This window comes from Carassius auratus, chromosome 6 (assembly GCF_003368295.1).
Source record: "Carassius auratus strain Wakin chromosome 6, ASM336829v1, whole genome shotgun sequence".
NCBI classification, from domain to species: domain Eukaryota; kingdom Metazoa; phylum Chordata; class Actinopteri; order Cypriniformes; family Cyprinidae; genus Carassius; species Carassius auratus.
Genome location: NC_039248.1, coordinates 3,343,089 through 3,368,146, shown reverse-complemented (window position 1 = coordinate 3,368,146; position 25,058 = coordinate 3,343,089). Strand labels below are relative to the sequence as shown.

At 36.3% G+C, this 25,058-nt stretch overlaps 1 protein-coding gene across 3 annotated transcripts in view; it reads left to right on the top strand.

Moving 5' to 3' along the window:
- Positions 1-25,058, top strand: part of sema5bb (sema domain, seven thrombospondin repeats (type 1 and type 1-like), transmembrane domain (TM) and short cytoplasmic domain, (semaphorin) 5Bb) — a 57,810-nt gene extending 32,752 nt beyond the window's left edge. For all 3 annotated transcript variants that reach the window (XM_026256342.1, XM_026256357.1, XM_026256349.1), the window contains 18 exons: positions 67-112; positions 5,099-5,161; positions 5,294-5,606; positions 6,603-6,888; positions 7,897-8,032; positions 8,200-8,407; positions 8,492-8,699; positions 12,286-12,403; positions 16,168-16,352; positions 18,869-19,012; positions 19,241-19,388; positions 19,475-19,703; positions 20,510-20,728; positions 20,811-20,981; positions 21,961-22,101; positions 22,188-22,226; positions 22,301-22,509; positions 23,249-25,058. In XM_026256342.1, coding sequence (XP_026112127.1) covers positions 67-112; positions 5,099-5,161; positions 5,294-5,606; positions 6,603-6,888; positions 7,897-8,032; positions 8,200-8,407; positions 8,492-8,699; positions 12,286-12,403; positions 16,168-16,352; positions 18,869-19,012; positions 19,241-19,388; positions 19,475-19,703; positions 20,510-20,728; positions 20,811-20,981; positions 21,961-22,101; positions 22,188-22,226; positions 22,301-22,509; positions 23,249-23,410 — 3,025 coding nt within the window. In that variant the 3' untranslated portion in view covers positions 23,411-25,058. The remainder of the gene's footprint in view (positions 1-66; positions 113-5,098; positions 5,162-5,293; positions 5,607-6,602; positions 6,889-7,896; positions 8,033-8,199; positions 8,408-8,491; positions 8,700-12,285; positions 12,404-16,167; positions 16,353-18,868; positions 19,013-19,240; positions 19,389-19,474; positions 19,704-20,509; positions 20,729-20,810; positions 20,982-21,960; positions 22,102-22,187; positions 22,227-22,300; positions 22,510-23,248) is intronic.

Below are 25,058 nucleotides of genomic sequence, written 5' to 3'. Positions count from 1 at the left end.
ACACACACACACAGAAGCACAAGCCCAGCTGAGACTGTCAAACCTAAAGCACCTCTCTCTCTGTAGGAATCATCTCTTCCGGTTGAGTTTGAGCAACGTCTCTCTCCTGCAGGTAGGACTCTCTTTATTCTCCTTCCCATCTGTCCATCCGATCATCTCGACGTCTCTAGAAACGCAGAAGCAGCATTGTCCATTTAATTCATCCCATGCCAGACATACACTTAGACTCAGTATTTTATTATGATTGCCCACATGTTCGAAAGTGCTGACGCACAGAAGCAGAAATATACGACAAATCAAACACAGTCACACACGCACGCGTTCAGTAGCATCTGGTATTGTGCAGATGTTTGAAAAGCATTGACTTCCAAGAACGCTGCGTCACGGTCAGCATCCTGATTTGAGCTCCTCTCTTCTGAATCGCTTGAAAGGAGGAACCAAACAATTGTTGCAAGTTCATTTAAAAAAAAAAAAAAAAATATATATATATATATATAGACGTCTGCTGCAGATTGTGTTTGAGGTGAGGAGCTGCTGTAGACATCTGGGAGTGGGTTTGTCTTGAAGGATGATTCGAGACCACCTCTGCACTTAGCGTGTGGTGGGAACGCTGAGATTGTGTTGTGCTTGCGTGACAAGCCTGATGAAAGCTTTGAGCACTTGTGTGATATTTAAGAGTGACTTCGCTGGTGTTTGTGGAAGACCCTGCTGGTGAATCTTCTAAACGTTCACCGTAACCCTGAGAGGGGTGACGCCTTGGAGGCAGATCTCACAAGAATCTGTCAGAATCCAGTGATTTAGGGTGACCTCATGACCCTGTGTCCACAAGAGTGACCCACAGTCACCCCTCGAGCAAACACACACACACACACACACACAGCAGTATGGCAACCTCCTCAATGCACTCCACTACATCTCTGTTCTGAAAAAACATATTTCACTCACATCATGTGGATCAATGGGTAAAACTGCATATTTGAAGGAACCAAAGATAGAATTCTGACAATGTGGCCATTATTAATGAATGTCATTTCCATCCCATCATTCATCTTGTGGTGCAAATGATATTTTAAAAACACTTTTAATAAAAAGTCAGACACTTTGTTTGAGCTAAAACAAAACAAAAATTCAAAGGTGATTTTAGTCATCTTGGTAAACAGTAAGTATGCAAACATTTGAAAAAAGTTTTAGGGGCAAAATTGTTGGTTGTGGTAAAAATGTTGCTAAAAACTGTTTAAATTTTGTAAAAAAATTATGAGATCGTTGTCACACAATAAATATTTAAATTGTCTATTCCATTCTTTTTTAAATAAAAATGTCATCATTCATATTTTTATTTTAGATTTTCATATTTTAAGATTGAAAGTTTGATTCTGGGACAAGGCTAATAATAAAAGCTATACATTTTTATTTTATTTTATTTTATTATTTTATTTTTTTTATTTTATATATATATATATATATATATATATATATATATATATATATATATATATATATATATATATATATATGTATATTATTTATTTATTTATTTATTTTTATTGAAAATCAGTAAAGTTACACACATCAGCCCAATCCGTCAGTATATGAATGATAAGAGACGTTTGAATCTGTTGCATGTCAATGATTTATTATATCCATCTTGAAATCGTTCTGGATTAATGTTGGTTCTGGTCAGACTCAGGACCAGGCCGCAGAGAGAGATCGAGAGGGTAGATAAGAGCGTTTTAGCTGAGGTCAAATGATGATGCCTGGATGAGCAGATCTTTAGTGTTGGAGAAAAAACATCCAGGGGTGACACAAGTCTGACCCATCTTCTCAGGGAGAATCCTGCTCTTCAAATAATGACTGCAGAGGCTCGGTTAGATTGATGATTGCCTTCTGAACCCTTGTGCTCCCTCTTTTTGTTTCTCTGTCTTTCTCTTAAACAACAAGCATGAAATGTAGTTTGCAGAAGTCAAGTGAACAGATGCAGTTTGTCAGAAAGTGTGTAATCAGCTTCTTTTGCAGACGAGTGTGTGCTCATCAGAAGGGCTTGCTGCTTTTCCAGAATGCAGAGGCACAGATGTCACTTATCCATTGCAAAATATGCACTACAATCCATTTTCTTTTTATATTAGTGCATGCAATGTTGTGCCTAAAACTTTTTAAACTTACACTAAACAGCAAAAGCACTTAAAGAAAATTGATCATGCTCAGAACGGCATTTTTACAACATTCACAAACGGCAGTATTTCAGGCAGTCGGTCATGCATCGCTTTAATTATTGCCTGATTGTTGCATTGTTTTATTTGAAACCTCATGTCCATTGAACATCAATCTTTGCTCCATTAAAGTCAAAGCAAAGTTTTAATGGGGCTCTTTAATATAATTTTAGTTTTGTAATTCCCTTTTTTGTATCCTCAGTGGTGACTTTCATTAAACTCCCATTACTGTAATAAAGTTACTCTGTTATTTAAAAACAATACTGTCATACAGACCAATGATGCATTGCATTTAAAGCAGCATAACTCAACACAGTACTAAGTACTATGGATACATATATCTACATATACATTTTAAATAATATATCTTTATTTTTTTCTCTTTACAGTAAAGATACATTTTTGCTCTGTCATTTAGCAGATGTTTTAATCCACAAAATTTGCATTTATTTGATCAGAAATAGAGTAAAAACTGTCAAATTGTTAAAAATTATGTCATAAAACGTCCCCCAGCTCAGACGTTAATCCATGAAGAGCTCAGTGTTTTGTCTGTGACCTTTCCACTCGTCTCAGGATCCTCACAGTTCTTCAGTTTATGCCTTCAGTAAGCGTCACGTGATCCAATACAAAATCATGCTTTATGCATCCTTCTATAGTGTGTGTGTGTGTGTGTGTGTGTGTGTGTGTGTGTGTGTGTGTGTGTGTGTGTGTGTGTGTGTGTGTGTGTGTGTGAATGTGGTCTTCATCGTTATTTTCTAGCCAAATGACAACACAGATAAACATGACAAAGCAGTCTGTGAAAGGAGAGGGAGGGACGAGGAACAAAAGAGAGGAAGAACGTCTAAAACGAGTGAAACAACGCATTCAAGGGTTTTCGTTTCAGATAAGGGAACCAATGCGATTAGGACAAACCATCCAGTGTTCCCTAATTAAGTGTCACACAGTTGCTTTTCCTCACTATAGAGTCATATTGTGTATACGCAGAGAAACTTTCTGCCTTCCATCTTTTTTATTTTATTATTGTGCGTTTCGTACCTTCAGTTTAAGGAAAGAAGCTGAGTGAAGGGAAGAGCTTCCCATGACTGAATATCTGTCATATTTATAGTTCATTTACTTATTCTGCCTCCTAATCATTATAACAAGAAAGGTTATCAAAGTTGTCATGGCTTTTTAAGGTAAAAGACATTTTGATATTTGCACTTTACAGAATTTGTTGGTTCAGGCAGTTTGTTTAAAGGAACAGGTTGAAGTAAACATTTTACAGATTTGTTTGAATCATCTCGGTGTGATCTTTTACAATTTTTGTTGTGAACTAAATATTTAGGGCCCGAGTACTGCAGTGCGAGGACCCTATTTTAATTGCTCCGTTTATTAAATACTGTTTTGTTTATGATTTTGACTTTTCAAACATCACAGTTTTACACTCAAACAAGGAGTGATGAATGTGTTGTGAATCAGTTCAGTCGAATCATTAAAAAGATTAATTTACAAATGTGAAAGCGGGAAAGATTTTCAGTATGTCTGGCAGCTGAAACATTCCCTAGGTAGTGTGCACTACAGACAGACAAAACAGCATCTTCGTTTTGAGTTGTGAATGTAATAGTGTGTGTTGTAACATTGCTACAAAAATGCTGAAACACAAACAGTCAGATGCATTCGACATGCTAAAGTGCTGGACATAATCAAACCATAAAAACGTATACTTAGTCAATGTAAAAGTAAAGACAACTGAAATAAACTAAAAAAAAAAAAAACTGTCTTAAGTGACAATCTTTCTAAATTGAGATTTGTACATAATCTGAAAACGTAATAAATAATCTGGAATCTGAGGGCGCAAGAAAATCTAAATACAGAGAAAATTGCGTTTAAAATTCAAGTGCGTTTAAAGTCCAAATGAATTCTTATCAATGCATATTACTAAAAAAAAATTTAAGTTTTGATATATTTACGGTAGGAAATTTACAAAATATCTTCATGGAACATGATCTGTACTTAATAACCTAATGTTTTTGGCATAAAAGAAAAATCTATAATTTTGACCAATGCAATGTTTTTTTGGTTATTGCTAAAAATATACCCCAGAGACATAAGACTGGTTGTGTGCTCCAGGGTCACACACACACACTTGAGGGTGAGTAAAACATGGGCTAATTTTTATTTTTGGGTGAACTAACCTTTTAACTAATTCTAAAATCTTCACAAGTTAAAATAAAAAAAATTAAAAATAAAAAATAAAAATAAAATCAAATAGAAACATTAACTGATAATAATAAATAATAAAACATTTACAAAAAATAAATAATAATAATAAATTCTGGTAGTTTAACTTTTAGACAGTTAGTTTGATGTCTATTTATTACGACATATTACAAATAAATAAAAATGACAAAACAGACAACAAAATTACTGAGGCATAACTAACATCAATATGAAAAAAAACTAATTAAAAATTAATAATGGAATTTAATTGATCAAATCTAAACTAAAACTTAAAAATAACTAAAAACTATCTACACATAAAAAACAGTATCTTATAAAAATGACAAAAACACAACAGATTTACTAATTTGTAAGTATATAATTAAAACAAAATACAAAAAATATTCAAAATAGTAGAACTAAATTACAAATATAAAACATGTATAGTATCTTAGTGATAGTAAAATTACATGGTTCATGGTTTTCAGATGTTAGTCTATGGTTGCATGACAAGCAGGTAAACCAATATCTAAAATAGATTTTTGAATTATTATGAAATTATTTATAATAAATCATTAGTTATTTGTAAACTCTTGAGCACCTTTCATTCCCTCATGAGTTAATGGATGCACACGATGCATGTCTTGATGGCTTAACTTCTAACCGTGATGTTAATTGGCTGTAAATTGCAGGCCACAGAGTGGGGAGTAGATGAGGGCACCAGGAGGTCCTGCCAGAGCAAAGGAAAGACGGAGGTGAGAGACCAACACTGGGATCATGTGTAGTGTGTGGTTTATCATAAAGCTCTCTGAATGAATGTAGTGCAGCAGTAGGGTTCTGGAAGTAAACTATAATGTGTGTGAACTGAAATGTTTCTCCCCTCTCAGGATGAGTGTCAGAACTACGTCCGTGTCCTCCTGTTGAACGGCAGTCGTCTGTTCACCTGCGGCACTAATGCTTTCATGCCCATGTGTACGACTCGCCCTGTTACGGACATCTCCAGCGTCCTGGAGTCCGTCAGCGGTGTGGCCCGCTGTCCCTACGACCCTCGACACAACTCTACAGCCATGATAACTGAGAGTGGAGAAGTCTACGCTGCTACAGTGACCGATTTCTCCAGCCGCGACCCCATTATTTACCGCAGTCTGGGGAACATGCCGCCCCTGCGGACCGCACAGTACAACTCCAAATGGCTCAATGGTACGGCGGGAAAACACACAACTTATCAATGAATTCTGTATAGAATATGATTAGGTCATATTTTACTTTCAAATCAAATTAACACCTGTATATTAAATTATATTTTGTTTAAATAAGATCTAGCATATTTTAGGACTTTTTTGTTTTAGTTTTTTTGCATTATAACATTATTTTCATGAGAATTAAGCATATATTGCCCTATCTTCTCAATACCGAAAAAATAATGATCAGAATCAGAAAGAGCTTTATTGCCAGGTATGTTTACACGTACGAGAAATTTGTTTTCGTGATAGTTTATGATAGTTTAATTGTATTTATTAATACATCATGGTAGTATATTTTTTTACCTGCCTTAATTTATACATTAAAATAAATATGAACTAATTGTATGTAATGAAGTATCAAAATTATGTGTTAAAAATAGGAATGAAACATCTGGATATATTGTTCATGCTTTAAAAAAGTTGCATTAAATATAAAAGTACATATTACAGTATATTTCATTGCAACATCATTTTTTACTATAATAGCATTTATTTTTAAATAAAAAAAATCATATGAGCTTATTTTATTCATGCCGCATTACTGCATAAGGAAATTCAACAATGAAACATGACAAAAACTTCAAAAGTTAAGCATGGATACATTATTTATTTAAAAATGATACATTCAACTTATTTTTACTGTGATAAAAAATAATTAAAAATAAAAATCGTTGCATTATATATTGTATTTTTCACTGTGATAAAAATAAAATAAAATTGTATTACAGTGGTGAGAATCACAAGTGAGAACAAAAACACGTAAAGGATTTTGAAGGAAAGAATATCATAATTCAAACATTTTTTCCTAAACAGTTTTTCCTAAATCACCCTTATATGTATGTCTGTTTTCTTGCAATAATTATCTTTAAGGAATTATATTTTGTCATGTGACACCACACCGCTGTCAGTGAAAGCAAGATATCCACCTTCTCCCTTCCCTTTCTCTCTACAGAACCTCACTTTGTCTCTGCATACGAGGCGGGCCGCTTCACATACCTCTTTCTGAGAGAGAACGCAGTAGAACAGGACTGTGGGAAGACGGTCTTCTCTCGTGTGGCCCGTGTGTGTCAGAACGACATTGGTGGTCGTTTCCTGCTGGAAGACACATGGACCACCTTCATGAAGGCTCGACTCAACTGTTCCCGCTCTGGAGATGTTCCCTTCTACTACCACGAGCTGCAGAGCACCTTCTTCCTCCCTGAGCAAGATCTCATCTACGGAGTCTTCACCACCAACGTGTGAGTGGATGCTTCACGAAGGAGTGAACAGTCAGACACACGGCAGGAATGTCTTGAGGCTAGAGCAAAATAAAACTTCCATTCATTAATGTCTCATAAGCTTAAAACAACCCTTTTGTCTTTTCATATATTGTAAAATGTCATTTATTCAAGTGATCCAAGTTTTCAGCATCATGATCCTTCAGTGATATTATGCCAAGAACTTTTAGTTTTTTATGTGGATATTTGAACACAGGTGGAGTACACAGCCTGGTTAAGAATACATAATAAATCAGAGTTTGGCATCCATATACATCACAAATATGAAGCCCAGTGTCGGTTTCTGTTTCAGTTTTACTTTAAATTAATTTGTTTGGGCTTGTTGTTTATGTAACATATTATATTTTCCATTAAATTGAAATGTTTTGCTGGGGAGAGAGGCGGTTTAAAATAGCGTATAGCCTAGGTATGTATGTAGTATTTCTAATGTTTGTAAACATTTAACTTTATTTACTGGTATTTTTTTTTTTTTTTGTAATTTTATCAGTTTTTCCTCAAAAATCTATTTTATTTGTATTAAATTTATTTGCAAAGGACTTTGAGATGGGATTCGAACTTGGGTCGCCATGAGCGCAGTTGTACTGTATGTACTGTATATCAAATATTTTTACAATCCTTACCATCCGTTAACGGTTAATTGGTTAACCGATTAGTATGAGCATCCCTAGATGCAACATTTATGGGAGGAGAATATTAAAATAAAACATGCAAGGTTATTTGTTAAGGTTTAAGGGAGTCAGTTTGCTGCTATTTGTTCCAAAAAAGCATATCGTAAATCACTTTGTGCTTGATATGGCTGCCTTAGTTGCTAATTTGGTATTGTGGTATTTTTTAATTTGCGCATTGTCAGTAGATCACCAGCCGAACTAATTTGCTCTCTTTAGTAAATCTAGTTTTTAAAAACTTTCCAGCCCCTAACTTTTGAACACTACTCTTTTTCTATTAAGATGTACATCCTCTCATTCACAGGAACAGCATTGCTGCGTCTGCGGTGTGTGCGTTTAACCTCAGTGCCATCACGCAGGCCTTTAACGGACCGTTTCGCTATCAGGAGAACCCTCGGACCAGCTGGCTTTCCACTCCCAACTCCATCCCCAATTTTCAGGTGAAGGAAATGAACTGCTGCAGCTTTCATTTCAAAGTATTTTACTTTTACCCTGAAGCCAACTCGCAATTTTATTCGAGACGCTTGGCACAAAATGCAGTAGTCAGTTAGATTTAGATTTACAGTTTCTCTAGTGTGCAGTTCCTCATCGCGTATCTCTGTGATAGTGTGGGACAGTGAATGATTCAGGTCCGGGCGGCAATCTAACAGAACGCAGTCTTCAAGACGCCCAGCGGCTCTTCCTCATGAGCGAGGTGGTTCAGCCAATCTCCACGGATCCTCTGGTCATGCAAGACAACATCCGTTTCTCCAAACTGGCTGTGGACATTGTTCAGGGGAGAGACAAGCTCTACCACGTCATGTACATCGGCACAGGTCAGGAAGGAAGAGGGTTTCACACTTTTGTCCTCCAGTGTTGTGCTCTGTGGTTCTGATAGTTTTTTTTCATTGACCAATCAGAGTACGGCAGCATCATCAAGGCCTTATCCACAACTAATAAGAGTCTGCGTGGATGTTACTTGGAGGAGATGACCATTCTCCCAGAAAACATGCAGGAGCCGATCCTGAACCTGCAGATCCTGCACAGCGATAGGTCGCTTTTCGTGGGACTTCCCAGCAGAGTGCTGAAGATCCCTCTGGAGAGATGCTCCAACTACGAAACTGAACCGTGAGTCACATGCATGCACACATCAACTAGGACATGCACTTTTAGTCAACTAGTCTTTATGCATAATACTCCACTAGTTTTCTAAAATGTTTTGAAAGAGGACCGAGCAAAATGATGAACGAGCTGATGATGCATTTATTTGATCAAGAACACTGTAATATTATTGTGATTTTAAAACAACTGTTTTCTATTTATATGTATTTTAAATTCTAATTTATTCCTGTGATCAAAGCTGAATTTTCAGCCTCATTACTCTAGTCTTCAATATCACATTCAGAAATCATTGTAATATGTTGATTTGCTTTCAAGAAAGAAAGAAAATAGTGGTGCTGCTTAATATTTTACTGTGAACTATTAAACAATTTTACTAGGCATCTTTGATGTATAAAAGTTTGTAACATTTTAAATATCTTTACTCCCACTTTGTATCAATTTACTTCATCTTTAATCAATAAGAGGATTAACTTATTTTTTTTTTAATCATAATGATTCTAATCTTTTGAATGGTGGTGCATTTTCACAGAAATTACCTTATTAAACCAGATTTGCCAAAAGTATAATAGATTTTAAAAAGTGGTAGCAAGCGACTTCTTTGGAGCTGAATGCAATAAGATTTTCAACACTTGTGAATAGAACACCTATAAATTATCAAACATCATTAAAATAAACAATGCATGCGTCACTCATCAAAGAAATGGACTGCATTTACATTACAGATGCAATTAGTTCTCAGATATCGGAATATGGTTATTTGTTGTTCAAGAAATGTTTCTTATTATTGTCGCTGTTGAAAACAGTTGTGCTGCTTAATATATTTGTGGTAATATATTTTTGATTATATTTATATTTGATGAATCAAAAGTTAATTTAATTTTACGTTTGATTAATTTAAGGCATCCTTGCTGAAGAAGATAATATTTATTTCTTGGAAAAATAAAGAATAATACTGACCCTAAAACTTTTAAATGGCAGTGTAATTTCACAGAAATTACCTTGTACCAGATTCCTGAGAAGTATAATATTACAAGACTGAAAAAATGGCAGAGAGTGATGTCTTTAGTGCACAATGCAGAAAGATGTTCAGTTCCCACATAATTGTGTCAGACTCATTTACACAATTCACATTGTATCAGCACTGTCACATTCATATTGTATCAGAACAGAACTAAAGCCTCCAGATCCTGTTTGCCATGATTTTGACACTGAGTATCTATTCACACGTGATACTGAAATGCACATTTTCTGTTAAATTACAGCAAAGGCTGGTTACAGCACATGTCCTTCAGAGCTGCTAATGCCCTTGGAGTCAGACAGGAAATGAAGCTCAAGGAGAGGAAGTGAATGACAGTACTTATGAGTAGTCACAGATATTATTATCTAATAAATCTTCTGCCACTGGCCAAGAGGCAGATGAATGATGAACTAGGTCATATTTTGAAAAAAATCTCTGCATCGTGTTCTCCACCGCTGCTATGAATAGAACACCTATAAATTGTCGAACGTCATTAAAAATATATAATGCATGCATCACTTCTCGCAGGGAGCGACTGGATTAACATTAAAGATGTACTGTAATTAGATCTCAAATTCATAAAATAATGGCCTCCAAATGGATGAATTGGGCTGCAGAGCTGGATTTGTAAGAGCTTTGTGGTAAATTGAGTTATAAAATCAAACAAAATAGTTTTTATTTTTTTGGATCAGATAAACGCCTTCGAGAACTCCGGATATCACGTGTTTAAAATACATCATATAATAGAGATGCACATATGTGCTTATGACTGGAGGTAATGACTTTAAAGGTAGGAGAGGAATGTGATCCTCAGACTCTCTTCCTGACTTCCTGCTGCAGATGTTGTTGCACAAACACTCGGAGTAACATGAGGCGGACACGTTCGATGTTAGAAGCTGTTATGGGATGTGATGGAACTGTGTTTGTGAAGCCACTCGGTGTTTAGCATGGCAATGCAATGAAAAAAAGTCATTTCATTATATATTCTCCCCCAAACACACATACAACCAGGTGGCAAAAGGTCAGATCTCACAAGGTGTTGCAAATAACTCTAATTATTTTAAACCAGTTCTCATCTATAGAGGTTGATTTGTATTTACATTTATTCTCTTTATGCATTTCAAGACACCCACACACACAACTACCAATGAACAAGGCCCAGTGCAATTCATTAACATGTACACGTTTTGAAAAATTAGCAAATGTGCGTCACTACAATGAAACAAATGGTTTTCAACCAGTTTTGGCAGAGTTAAGAAATACATTAATGTGCAGCATTTTGTTCAAACAGACATATATTTTATTACAAATGTTATAGTTTTTATTAAAATATTAAAGTATTATAATTTGTGCATGTCGCCATTTGTGGATCAGGCGACACGCATGTGTGCATTCATTCACATTCTGAGTCTAAATATGTCTACATTTTTTATGAATTTTTCAAATTGTGTACACATTAATGAATTGCACTGGGCCTTGTTCATTGGTAGATGTGTGTGGGCAGTTGTGAAATGCTGCAAACTGCAAAAATGAAGTCTCGAAATCCAAATGAACTGAACAACATTGACTCTAACAAGATGTCAAGAAATCCACGCATGTCACCTGATCCACAAATGCACAGATTCAATTTTGCATGAGCAATTTATTATATATTAGTGCAGAACAGAACATTTATATTTCGCAATCATGTCTGTATTTGTTCAAACTGCTGCACAATCATTTAATCCCAAATTCCACAGACTCAAATTGAAAGGCAATTGTTGATTAGTAAGATACATGTATAAAATTGATGCAGTATATGGATAATTGTGCATGCATCTATTAATCATTTTGAGTCTTATGTCATCCCATAGATATTACAGCATCTAGTCTTAAGAAACATTTCTGATTATTATGATAGAAAACAGCTTTGCTGATTAATACTTTTGTGAAAAAACAGGATGCTTTTTTTCAGGATTATTTGATTAATAGGAAGTTTGAAAAAACAGCATTTATTTGTCACAGAAATCTTTAGTTTCATTATTTATTATTTTTCATTGTTTGGTTTTGCATACTTTGTTCTTCTTAAGAATGACACATCATTAAAATACTGAAACATGCTCTTGATTTAATCACACAGTCTCACTCCACTGAACCTAAAGGACACAAGAAGACGATGCTAAGTCTGTTAGCTCTAATAAATCACCAGAGGTGCCGTCAGATGTTGTTTATCTGTTTACTGTGTCTTCTCTGTAGTTACTGTAACAGTCAGATCATATCACGCTCTGATCAGATGCTTAGATTAGATTTACACTTCAGCTCAGTGAATGATGTTAAGATTATAGACAACATTTTTCTAAACATTCCCTTGAGATTAAGTGACCAGTGTGATAAAGATGGTATTAGTTTTAATATTTATTGCACTATTGAGATTTATTCTTCAGTTATTTAAGGTCTGCAACATCCCCTAAAAGTCAATTACAGGCAGCCCGATCACTCCTCTCCTTTTTCTCTTCTGTCATTAAGAAGTTCTGAAGAGCAGACGGCTGTGGTTTTGGTGGTATTTATAAAGACCTTATCGATTTGTAATCGTAGGGACTGTCTGGGTGCCAGGGATCCGTACTGCGGCTGGGACCGGAAACAGAAGCGCTGTACGACGATTGAGGACAGTTCCAACATGAGCCAGTGGAGCCAAGACATCACAAAGTGCCCTGTAAGACACACTTTCAGACAGCATCATCACACAGAAAAGACAAATCACAAATGGCATCTCTTCATTATCTCAGCTGTTTCTTCAACACAGAAGTTGAGTAAATAGAGTAAATGGAGATTCTCGGTTAAGTCTCCTGTAACTTTGATTATTATCTTTAGCAAAATACCCTCTGTTCTGTTCTTTTCTGTATTCTATTTTATTATTTTCTATACTTTCTATACTATTTTATCATTTTCTTTTCTGTTTTGTTCTATTCTGTTCTGTTCTGTTATATTCTTATATTCAGTTATATTCTACTCTGCTTTGGTATATTCTGTTTTACATTCTGTATTCATTTATTTTCTATACTAATCTATAATTTTCTATTCTGTATTGTTCTGTACTCCATGCTTGTATTCTATTCTGTTCTATTCCTTTCCTTTCTGTTCCGCTCTGTTCTATCCTCTATTGTTCTGTACTGCATGCTTGTATTCTGTTCTGTTCTACTGTACTCCATTCATTTCTTTTCTGTTCTATTCTATACACTACTGTTATTTTTTCTTGTTCTATTCTATGTGCTTTTATTTTTTGTTTTCTATTCTATTTATTTCCATTCTGTTTTATTCTATTCTATTCTTTTCTATCCTTTATGCTTCTGTTCTTTTCTTTTCTGTAGTGTATTCTGTTTTATTCTTTTTTATACTAATATAAAATTTAATGTGTTATATTCAGTTTTCTAGTTTGTATTCATTTATTCTATTATTCTATGTTTGCTTGTATTCTGTTCTGTTTGTGTTTGTTATGTTCTATTCTGTTCTATTCTGCACAACTCTATTCTATTCTGTATTCAGTTCTGTTCTAGTACATTTATATTCTGTTCTATTTTGTATGATGATATTTTCTGTTCTTTTCTATTTTATATGCTTCTGTTCTCTTCTATTCTGTTATTTTCAATACACTTCTAGTCTTTTCTATTCTGTTACTGTATATTCTCTTCTGTTCTGCACACTTCTCTTTATTTCTATTCTATTCTGTTCCATATTCTGTTTTACTCTTTTACGTCTGTTCTGTTCTATTCTACATTGTGATACTCTATTCTGTATCATTTTCTCTGAGTAAACCATAAATCTGCAATGAATTTTTTTTGAGCTTGTCGTGAAGAATCAAATTTCTGATGAAGAGCCTTGAAACAGAGCCTGACGGCTGACCCAGCTGATCCGAACCCTTCATCTGACAATGTCAATTACCCACTGGTGTTCTGCACGATGGTTGGCCAGTGTCACTCCTGTTCACTCTTGACACTTCATTAGGTTCATAATTAGACATCACAAATTTCCTATTATCTCTGATGGTTGATATCCTCCGAGGAGCAATAATAAACAAACCTCATTTCCTACAACGTCGTGGAAGCTTTGGCTTCGTCCCAAGTTGCATACTAATATTATGCATTAAAAGTACTTGCTATTATGCTAATGGACAAAAACAGTTGTTCCCATAGTAATAGCTTTAAGTTGAGACAGTGAATAAGAGTATTTTTCTCAAACTTTGGCAGAATGTATTGGTTCCATAGTTATGGCGTAAATCAACACTAAGTTACAACATCCACAGTATGCACTACTGATTATTTGAGATTTACAACATTAAACATTAAGCATGTAAACAAAATACGATTCTTGTCAGAAATAACAGCAGACTGATTGCATTCCATTGGACTTTGTGTTTTGCACAAACGACTATCTTTCAGCATTATATGTGCATTATATAGTGAAGCTGACATTTACATTTTAAGAGAAAGAACATTATGTGGATGGGTTTTGTCTCAATAAATCATTTGTCCACTGCACTTTTACATATAACCAGTAAGTGCTGTTACTGTATTATATTTAGTTATGGTAACATTTTACAGGAAGGCTCTATAATAATTAATATAAGTATTTTTATTAATATTGTTAATGTATATAGTATCATATAGCCAATATTTTTACATTTAATCTTTATAAATATTAATTTATAAATGTACTATTGTTCATTTTTATTTCATAATGGAAGATTTATTTATATATAATGCAAGCATAAATATTAACCAAGATCATTTCTGTAAAATATTGTTTGCTGTGTTAATTAATGCAAACTATTGCATTGTTATTAATTGCCCTGGTTCATTTTACATACAGTTCCGGAATATCATTTACACATTTAAATATGCTATTTATGACCATTTGTTTAACTTTTTTTTGTGTCTCATTGGGAATGCTATTTATTACTGCTGCTACATAAAACAAAATAAATATAATCAATTATTTTTACACTGTTTGTTTACTTCTAAAGGCTTCAAAGTGGATCAGTAATAGTAAATATCATGTTATGTGACTACAAAAACCTTGAAAAACTTACAACAAATTTACAAATGAAGTAGCAAATTAGCTACAAGCAGAACTGATGATTTATTGAACCTCCTCTTCATTGAAAGGCTGAAGTTGAGTCTCAGACATCAGAGGAAGTTGAAGGGGACTGTTATTATATGAATTCATAAAAAGGGCAAACTGATAAGCATTACATTAACAATTTTTGTCATGCATCAGGGAAAAGCCCTCGGTTGAAGTACAGTGAAAGTTGATGCAGGTCTCAAAATATCTTTTGCTATTAATTTTAATAACATTCGAGCGCTTCTGTGGTCTGAATCCTGGTGAATGGCACTGAGTTCTGGACAGTTGATGTTGGTATTCATCTCAGTGGGCACGTCGCACACCTGCTCCCTGAAGATTATCCATGCATGGAGATGAATTTAAACAGTTTTTATCCAGTGCATTACATGAACCACCTTCTACTGCAGACTGACACACGTGAGAAACATCTGAATGTATTATACATGCTCTTTACATCACTGCTGTTGGTCAAATTGCTTTATTAGATTATGTGGAGACTTCGATGACTGCAGAAAATGCAGGTTCAACTCTAATATTGTGACTTTTGATTACAAGATGTGTTTTCAATTAAGGCATGAGTACTATTTTGATCTTTTAATCATAAAGGTGAAATGGGTCACACTTTATTTTAAGGTCCAGTCCTCGCTGTTAACAAACCATTAATTGTGACTTTTGCCTCAAAAACCTGCTAATTTGCTGCTTTTTCATAATTAGTAAGGTACAGTAGTTGTTAAGTTTATGATTATGGATGTAGAATATGGTCATGCAGAATATGTGCTTTACAAGCACCAATAAACAGCAAATATTGCTAATAAGTAACTAGTTAATATTACGATTTGGTCCCTATACTAGTGTAATGTGTTACCATTTCTCTTACCTTTTATTGGTCAGCTAAGCCCTAAACTCATGCTGTCGTTACAACTGAAAACTGTTGGGTTCATAACAACCAAAACAAGGAGCAAAGAAAATCTAAAAAGTCACGCTTTATTATAAGGACCCGTTTTCAATATTGGTTTACTATTAACTATTGATTTTGCCTCAATAAACTCCTAACTTGCTGTTTATTAATAGTAAGCTAATTGTTAGGTTTAGGTATTGGATTAAGGGATCTAAAATATGATCAAGCAGAACAAGGCATTAATATGTGCTGTATGTGTAATAATATACAGCTAATATGCTAGTACTATGCATGCTAATAAAGCAACTAGTTAATAGTGAGATATCACTTACTGAAGTTAGCTATAACAGAAAGTTAGAATCTGGACACCAAGAGGTTTATTCTGATGAATCAAGATCAATGCATTTCAATGCAAACACTAAATGCATTACAACATGGCTTGTTTGCATCTATATTTACAGGAGCGTAACCTCACCCAGGATGGTGGATTTGGCCAGTGGTCAGCATGGCAGGCTTGTAACAATGATGACGGAGGTGAAGGCACCAGCACATGTCAGTGTCGCACTCGGGCCTGTGATAACCCTCGACCCCAGTGTGGAGGGATGAAGTGTGTCGGGGCAAACATCGAGGTGGCCAACTGCTCCAGGTACACCTACTCTAACCCTTATGCTTGTTAAAGTAAACTAACCAAGCTGCTAGTAATGTCACTGAGAATCTTCTCTTCTGATGTAGCTCTCAAATCCCATCTGAACCCTCCATTGTTAAATTGCCACGTTGTGATTGATTACTAGATACATGAGAGCCAAGTAATTTTGCTTCATTGATAAGAGCCATATTTGTATATATGTGTGAACACTAGGGGTGCTCCTATCACGATTGGCCTATCGTTATGCGCATATCGTCAGTAAAGCTGGTTTTCTAATCAGCGGTTAATTCCATCAGGTGCGTGATTTCACATAGAGCAGCTGTTACTACACAGAGCCGTTGTTAATAGAGAAGATGCGCAAATCCACTTCATTTTCAGCGTTTTTTGGTGCATCTTCTAAGTTAACAACGGCTCTGTGTAGTAACAGCTGCTCTATGTGAAATCATGCACCTGATGGAATTAACTGCTGATTAGAAAACCAGCTTTACTGACGAGATGCGCATAACGATCGGCCGATCGTGATAGGAGCACCCCTAGTGAACACATAAATAATTTTTTTGAACTGTGGGGTTGGTTTGATTTTTTTAAATGTTCTTTGAAAGAAGTGTCTCATGATCCCCAAGGCTGCATTTATTTGATTAAAAATAAAGTAAAACTAGTAATATAGTGAAATATTATTATCATTTAAAGTAGCTGTTTTCTATTTGGATATTTTGTAAAATTTAATTTATTCCTGTGCTCAAAGCTGAATTTTCAGCATCATTAATCCAGTCTTCAGTGTCACATGATCTTCAGAAATCATTCTAATATGCTGATTTGCTGCTCAAGAAACATTTATTATCAGTAAATTATTTTTTAACTAAATTATCAGTTATCTTACTGTTTAGTGGGTTGCATTAAAAACATAATATTTCCACTATTGTTTTTTCTTTTCAGGATTCTTTTATAAATATAAAGTTCTAAAGAACATCTATTTTATTAAATAGAATTCTTTTGTAACATTATAGATTTCTTTACTGTCACTTTTGATCAATTTAATGCATCACTAATGAATAAAAGTATTAATTTTCTCAAAAACTAGTAGGAATAGTATAGTAGTACGTATGAATGTTCATGAAAAAACTTGAAATATAAAGTTGTGCATGTCATATGGATATAACGGTGCATCTAATTTTTCAAGTTTGACAGCATCCCCTTATTCACTGTCAGTCCACAGGGAATGAAAACTCAGATGGGTTTTGAAGGAGTAAATGATTTTGTTTTTGAATGAACCAGGCCTTTATAATCTGGGACTCCCTTATTTGGAGTGGCAGGTGTAAACAGTGTGGCTAGACTGATATATGAGAGTCAGAAAGAGGCTTCAATCACAGCCAATCAAAGTGTCAAAGCACAAAGCCGTGAGAGAAAGGCACCACCCATCGCTAACAGCTGCAGAGAGTGAGGCCTCGACTCCATCACTCCTGAACTCTGATGCAGACGCGGCTTTCTTCATTAGCTGCAAGCGGCTGACGCAGCGTTTCTGGTGAAGCAGCTCCTTCTTTGCATGTCCCATTATCCTGCAGTCACTTTCAGTCAGTGAATGAATGTTCCAATTATATCTTCACCTAGAGAGCTTGTTTAAACACACACATCACTGGGTCTGTGTGTGGGACGCAGTGTTTCAGTATAACAGCAGAAGAGCAGCTGTGGCAGATCTATAATAGATGAGTAATCAGCTGCTAATACATCTTTGTCAGAAAGCTGCTGTTAAGTTTAATAAAACTGATGTTACCTGTCAGGCTGTAAAGTTGTGATCACAATCCTGTGCAGTCATCATCGCTCGACTCCAGGTGACTCACGAGGGGCTGTCCTTGTTATTCATTTGGAAAATAGGATTTTCTTACTTTCTCAAAGTACAGCAAACATTGCAACCGTGCAAATATCCTTTCAGACTTGTATGAGAGGTTTAAAACGCTCATGACCTGCCGTTGTTTTTATTTTGGACTGTTCTCTGAGGTCCACTTACAAAGCTATCAAGATTTTTACAGCAAAAAGGATAATTCAGAAGTAATAAGCTATTTTCTGTCCTGGTTTTATCCCTCCTCAGCAGAAATCTCTGTTTGAATAGGCATGGCGACTGTAGGAAGTCGGAAGTTAACGCCTGCCGCTATGATTGGCTAACAGCGTACATTCAGTCCTCGTAGATGGGTGCCGCTGTGATTTAGATTTAAGACACATAACTGAATACCTATCAAACGATCTGTAAGAAGAGACAAAGCAATAGTGACCACATAATGAAAACAGTTACTCACACTTGTGTTGCAACATTACTGTCGAATCCAATATAGAAGTCTTACAGAAGTCTATTTTATGTAAAAGGAGAGAGGGAAAGTTAAAAATAGTCATTAAACAAGTTATTACTGTGTTTTTAGTCCAAGAAACATTAAACAGTTACAAAAAGTGACAAATATGGCCCCTTTAATGTACTACTGATAGCCTTCCAGACTGTTATTGTATGGTATCCCGTGTTTGTTCAGGAACGGAGGCTGGACTCCCTGGTCGTCCTGGGCCGAGTGCAGCACCAGCTGTGGCATTGGATTTGAGGTCCGTCAGCGATCCTGTAACAACCCAGCACCCCGACACGGAGGACGTGTATGTGTGGGACAGGCACGAGAGGAGAGGTGAGACGAGAGGGAAGAAGGGCTACAGGCTGTGCTTTATACTTCTGATTCAACTCATAAAAAAGCCTCTTTGGATTCATTGGTTCGGGACTCAGGGATGCTATTAGATCAGTTTTGATTCACTAAAAAGTCATTTTTTTTATTGTTAACTAAACTGAACTGAATCATGAGTGTGTGTTTATTTGAGTCGACTGGAAGATGATTCGGTTTCATTTGTGTGTGCTTCAGATTGTGTAATGAAAAGACTCTATGTCCTGTTCCGGTGTCCTGGGTCTCCTGGAGCGCTTGGTCCAAATGTAGTGTTGCCTGCGGTGGTGGAGTCCACTCCCGCGTTCGGATCTGTGAGAACGGAAACACGTGTCCTGGTTGCCCTCTGGTAGGGTCTTCAACTTGTCATACCCCACCAAAAAAAAAAAAAATATCAGAAAAAGATGCAAAACCTATGTGTGTTACTGTATCCAGGAGTATAAGGCGTGTAACTTAGATGCGTGTGCCGAAGTGAGGCGGACCACCCCGTGGACACCCTGGTACCCTGTTAATGTGACTCAGATAGGGGCGAGACAGGAGCAGAGGGTCAGGTACACCTGCAGGGCTCTCCTCGCTGACCCTCACGACCTTCAGCTCGGCAAACGCAAGATAGAGACTCGCCTCTGTCCCACCAGTGACGGAGCTGCTGCCTGCGAGACCAACGGTACACACACACACACACACACACAGCATCAGAGACACATACTCAGATATACACACATCCTGTTAGAGAGGGCGGCACCATTTGGAGGGACAGTCTATAATAATGATAATAATTATCTTTTTATTTACTTTTATTTAGTTATTATTATTATTAACAAATAAAATATAAAACAAAATAAGAATTAAAAAATAATAATAATTGTTATTATTATTATTTTACTAAAATAATAATAATAATAATAATAGTAATAAATTCACATTTTAAATGTAATAATATTATTGTTGTTGTTAAAAAAAATTATTACTGTTGTAGTGTTTCCCTGTAAATAAAAAAAAGAGTATTTAAGAAAAATAATAATTGTATTTTACAGTACAACTGTAGAATTTACAACACCAATCTTTATGGGTGGTTTAATTTCTTAATTTTCAAGTGTTAAAACATTACACTTTTATTTGTTTATTTGACAAAAATTGCAGAGAGCCGTAAAAAAGCTTGACTTTTTCTGATAGTAGCTGGTTTATAAGCACTTCTCCATGTTTGTATGGGTAGATGGTAGCTCATTCCTTAATGCACGGTAGATAAGTGACCCAAACTCAGATGCAGAGATGGAGTTTGTTTGGAGCAACACACACATCTAAACCAAACCACTCTGAGATGCTGAAATCACTGTATCATGAGCACAGTTCTGTCGATCACTTTAAAAAAACACAGCGCATATATTTAATTCAATTGCAGCCTTGATAATTGCAAATAAACTCAGATTAATCGTGCAGCCCTACTAAATGCACACTTTTACATTTGTATAGGTCTAGTTGAGGATTTGTTGAGAATGGGTCGACCTGTGACACGAGTGCAAGGAGCCGTCTGGTCATCATGGGAAACATGGTCAGCGTGTTCCAAAGAATGTTCCAAAGGCTTCCGTACACGCAAGCGTTCCTGCGCCACACCGGATGGGAAGAGCACGCCATTCGCCTGCAGCGGAGCGCCGGTCGAGTATCAGGACTGTAACACTCAGCCGTGCCCAGGTCTGAGAGAGCCTTGTATCCTCTTAGATTAGTCACTTGTGTCCTGTTAACGGAGTCGTGTAATAATAGTGTTGTTTTTCAGTGAAGGGGGCGTGGTCATGCTGGTCTTCCTGGTCTCAGTGTTCTACTTCCTGTGGCGGCGGTCACTACCAGCGCTCCCGTACCTGCTCTAACCCTGCTCCTGCTCACTCTGGAGACATCTGCATCGGCCTGCACACAGAGGAAGCGCTCTGTAACATACACGAGTGTGAAGGTGAGAAAATCACATACTAACAGCATTAAACCATGCTTTTTTCCCCCTTTCTTTTAAGGAATACATATTTGGAATCAAAATAACGTTTTAATAGTATATACATTTAAAACAGTTCTTACAAAATGTGCCAACACACTTTTCACAGTCTTCGTCTTTACGTTTCTTGTAAAATCCAGTCATTTACCTTAACTGTATCCATATATTAAACAACAGTGATTCGAATAATTTGAGTAATTCGATTTACGAATCGATTGAACTGTAGCAGTTGTTCTGTATGTGACTGGTTTACTAAAAAGAACTGGTTCATTAGAGTCACTCGTTCTTGAATTGGGTGAACTTGACCTGTTGTACTGTTTGTGTTTGATTCATTAAATACGACTGGTTCATAAGAGTCATTCTTTTGGGAATTGGTTGAACGCTACAGTTATCCTCTGTGTTTGATTCACAGGTTCATAAAGGTAATTCATTCATAAATCAAGTTTTAACCCTAACTGTTCTGAGAGTACTGTTAAGTGTTTGATTCACTAAGATTAACCGGCTCCTTCAGTCGGGAATTGGTTGGTCTAAACTAGTTGTAATGTATATGTTTGATTCACTTAAAATAACTGTTTCATAAGAGTAATTTGTTTGGGAGTCGGTTGGACTGTATCAGTCATTTGTTTGAGAATTGTGCTAAATGCTTTTAATTCTCTAAGAGAACTAAAAGAGTCATTTTTTTCATGAAACAATTGGTCTACACAGACTGTTTTGAAACAGAACAACTTTTAAGAGTCATTCCTTAGGGAATCACAGTACACAAAACTCTAGTTGTGCTGTATGTCTTTGAATCACTAAAATGAACCGATTCATTTGTTTGTGAATCAGTTGGACCACATTGCTGCAGAAATCAACCACTGCCCCTTTAAAGACTCTGCATGTCTGTTCATGATGACTAAACACAATTGTGAACCGTTCTGTTCCTCTTGCTCACCTGTGTCAGGTGGGTGGGGGGCGTGGTCAGAGTGGGCGGAGTGTAACGAGGAGAGGCTGCAGCTCCGGATTCGTACATGTGAATTAAGCTCCGCCTCTTGCCAAGGAAACTCCACAGATCAGAGACAGTGTCACCCCAATGAGAGTCCAGGTTAGTTCCTTTCCTTCTTTTTGTTTGTTTCTTTCTAGCATCTCAGACTGCAGTATTGTTTCTCATCTTCATTTTCTTAATTCTAGTGCTGTCAAAGGGACAGAAGAGGAGCATAAACTGTGGAGGTAAATCTCACATTCAGGTTTTGATGTGTCTAGTGACCCTAGTGTAACATTTCTTTCTCTTTTGTCTCCTGCAGGGTTTTCTCTGTTTCATTTGGTGCTGACTGGAGCGTGCTGTTTCCTGGGAGCCGTTTTGTTGTCCGTCCTGGTGTATGTGTACTGTCAGAGACTCCGCAAACCCCCTCAAGAGTCCGCAGTTATCCATCCCAGCACCCCAAACCACCTACACTATAAAGAGAACAGCTGTGCGCCCAAGAACGACTTGTACACACCCATGGAGTTCAAGGTATCCCATCATGCCACAGTGTTCTCTCTGTATTACCCTTTAACTGGTGGGTTGCAACCACAATACAGTTTAATCGCTAGGATAAAAACTAAATGGAAAAGATACTTTTTATCGTGTCACGTCTGGTTGGGACACACGGTGTTACAGTTTGACCCCCTCCAAAAAAAACCTAAGTATCAAAATATTAATGCTGACAGATATAATAACTGAATCTGCAATTAGAAAAAGTGGAGAGAAGAAATCCAGTCTGGAGATGAGCAGGAACACATGGCAGACAAAAATAATTAGTTTTTAATATTCAACAGGATAAGTTCTTCTATCTAAATGCAAAAATGTTAATAATTTAATTGAAATAAAACAGACTACTGGTGAAAAAAAAATCTGAATATTTATCTTGTGACTATTTTAACAATAATTATCATATTTTTATATTAAAGTGTATTATTTTTATGATTATTTTAACTGTTATTTACTTTTGTTCACTAAGTTGGGTTCACTTGACACCTGATGTGAAATCAGGGTCTGAAACCGTTGAGAATCGCGACTTTCTCTAATCTGTCTCAAAGGAATCCGTCTTTTCTGTCATTCCTCATTTTCGGGTTTCCTCTTTTCCCTCGGAGCGTTGACATCACAGGACCGCTGCAGCATGAATCAAAACATGCTGTGGCCTTTGAAATATTGAAGAGACTTTTGACATCTAGTGTGCTCACTTTCTGTGCTTTCTCTCCTTTCCCCGCAGACTCTGAATAAGAACAACCTGCTTCCACCAGACGAAAGCTGCAACTTCTTCCCATCAGCGTTACCACAGACCAACGTCTACGCCACCACATATTACCCGTCTCCTCTGGGAAAATACGACTTCCCTTCCATGGATTCACCCTGCAGCTACATGCACAGCTGATGCACGGACACACATCTCATGCTTTCTTAGGGCTGTGTGACCATGGTTATGCACCCTCATCCCTCCATGCAGATGCATTGGAAAATGCATGGATCCACAGGAAGGCTGAGCGCATTATCTGCATCTCAAGCGGTGCAGGAAAATGCAAAGGAGTGATGTACGTATAAGATGGGCCCATGTAGTTTACTTGTAGCATTTCCTTTCCTAAATGTCATCTCGAACTGGAAGTCACAAGTTCAGCTGAACACATCCCTCGTAACAACTACACAAAGCATGCACACTTCTTACAAGAGGAATTCTGTGATCAAGCTCAAAACTGAATTGTGACGTACTATACGTGCTGGCATCTTTGTTGTTTTTCATAATCGAAAAACTGCAATGCAGAACTCGCTTTGAGTCGTAAAGCATGACAGCTTCCAGACAGCTGTGATGTCTCACAGTAAGACTGAACATCTGTTTCCTTTATTTGTTCCTGGTTTACATCTTTATCTGCTCCAGAACTCTAAGAACTACAAGGACATGATATCCATGGAATCAGGATGTGACTGGTTAATGTTAGTGATGTATGGATGAACTCATGAAAGAGTGTTATCTTCAGTGTCTAATGAAGTAAAAAAATAAATCTGTAAAGTTTCGTTTATGCAAGTGCTGCTGAAGAAGAGATTTCTGACTCGGTGCAGGAGTAAAACTCAGTAAACAGCCTTTAAAGATATAGGGGCACAAATCAATCAAATGTAAAAAACTTAAATGTGTATTTTGGATGTTTTCTTGCCACTAGTCTAAAAGAAGACGAGTTGTGGAAGTAAAAACAGGCCACATTTTCACAGTTAACCAGTGAATGAAAGAAACAAAAACTAAATCAATGTTTTTGCTTTGCAGTGCTATAAAAGTATCATAAAAGTCATCCAAGTCTGAACTTCCAAGTCTGAACCATGCAGTAGTTTTAAATGAGAAACCTATATCTTTAAAAATTCAGATTCACATATTCAAACATTTTCAAACAAGATTGAGTAAAAGAGTTTTACGCGCATTCTGTCAACCTTCTTTTTCTCTGTTCAGTGGAGATGATGAAATGGCATGAGGATGAGTTAATAACAAAATTTCAATCATTTCAAACGAATTGTTACTGAAACATGGTGGTCTGAAAAAGCTCTTTGGGAGTGTTATTGAATCTAAAGGGATGTATGTTTATAAGTAACTGTATATTTGTAGCTGGCATTATATATTTATACACAAATGATGCATTTTCTTTCTTTTTTGTTTTTGATGGAATCAGGTATTTTTTCCTTGCTGCAACTCCACAGTAAACATATGACAGTGAGAGCAGCAACTGTTGTCTTCACTACACTTCAAGTGCTCAGATTTACACTTATTTCTTGCTATTGCAGTTTTGCAGAGATTGTGTACAGTACGTTTAATGAAAATATGTTTTCTGAAATATTTTAAGCTAATTCTTTCCAGTGAGCCCATAAGAACTGAAGTGCAGATGCAGACAGTCTGGGTGGATGTTGAATAAGGCATTAGAGCGGAAGCGGCTGCGGTCATGTTCTGCAGCTGGATGCTTGCTGCTGCTGATTTTTATCACTGATATTGCATGGATGCTGCATTATCTGAATGCAGACGGTTCTCTATGCAATAAAAAAAGAAA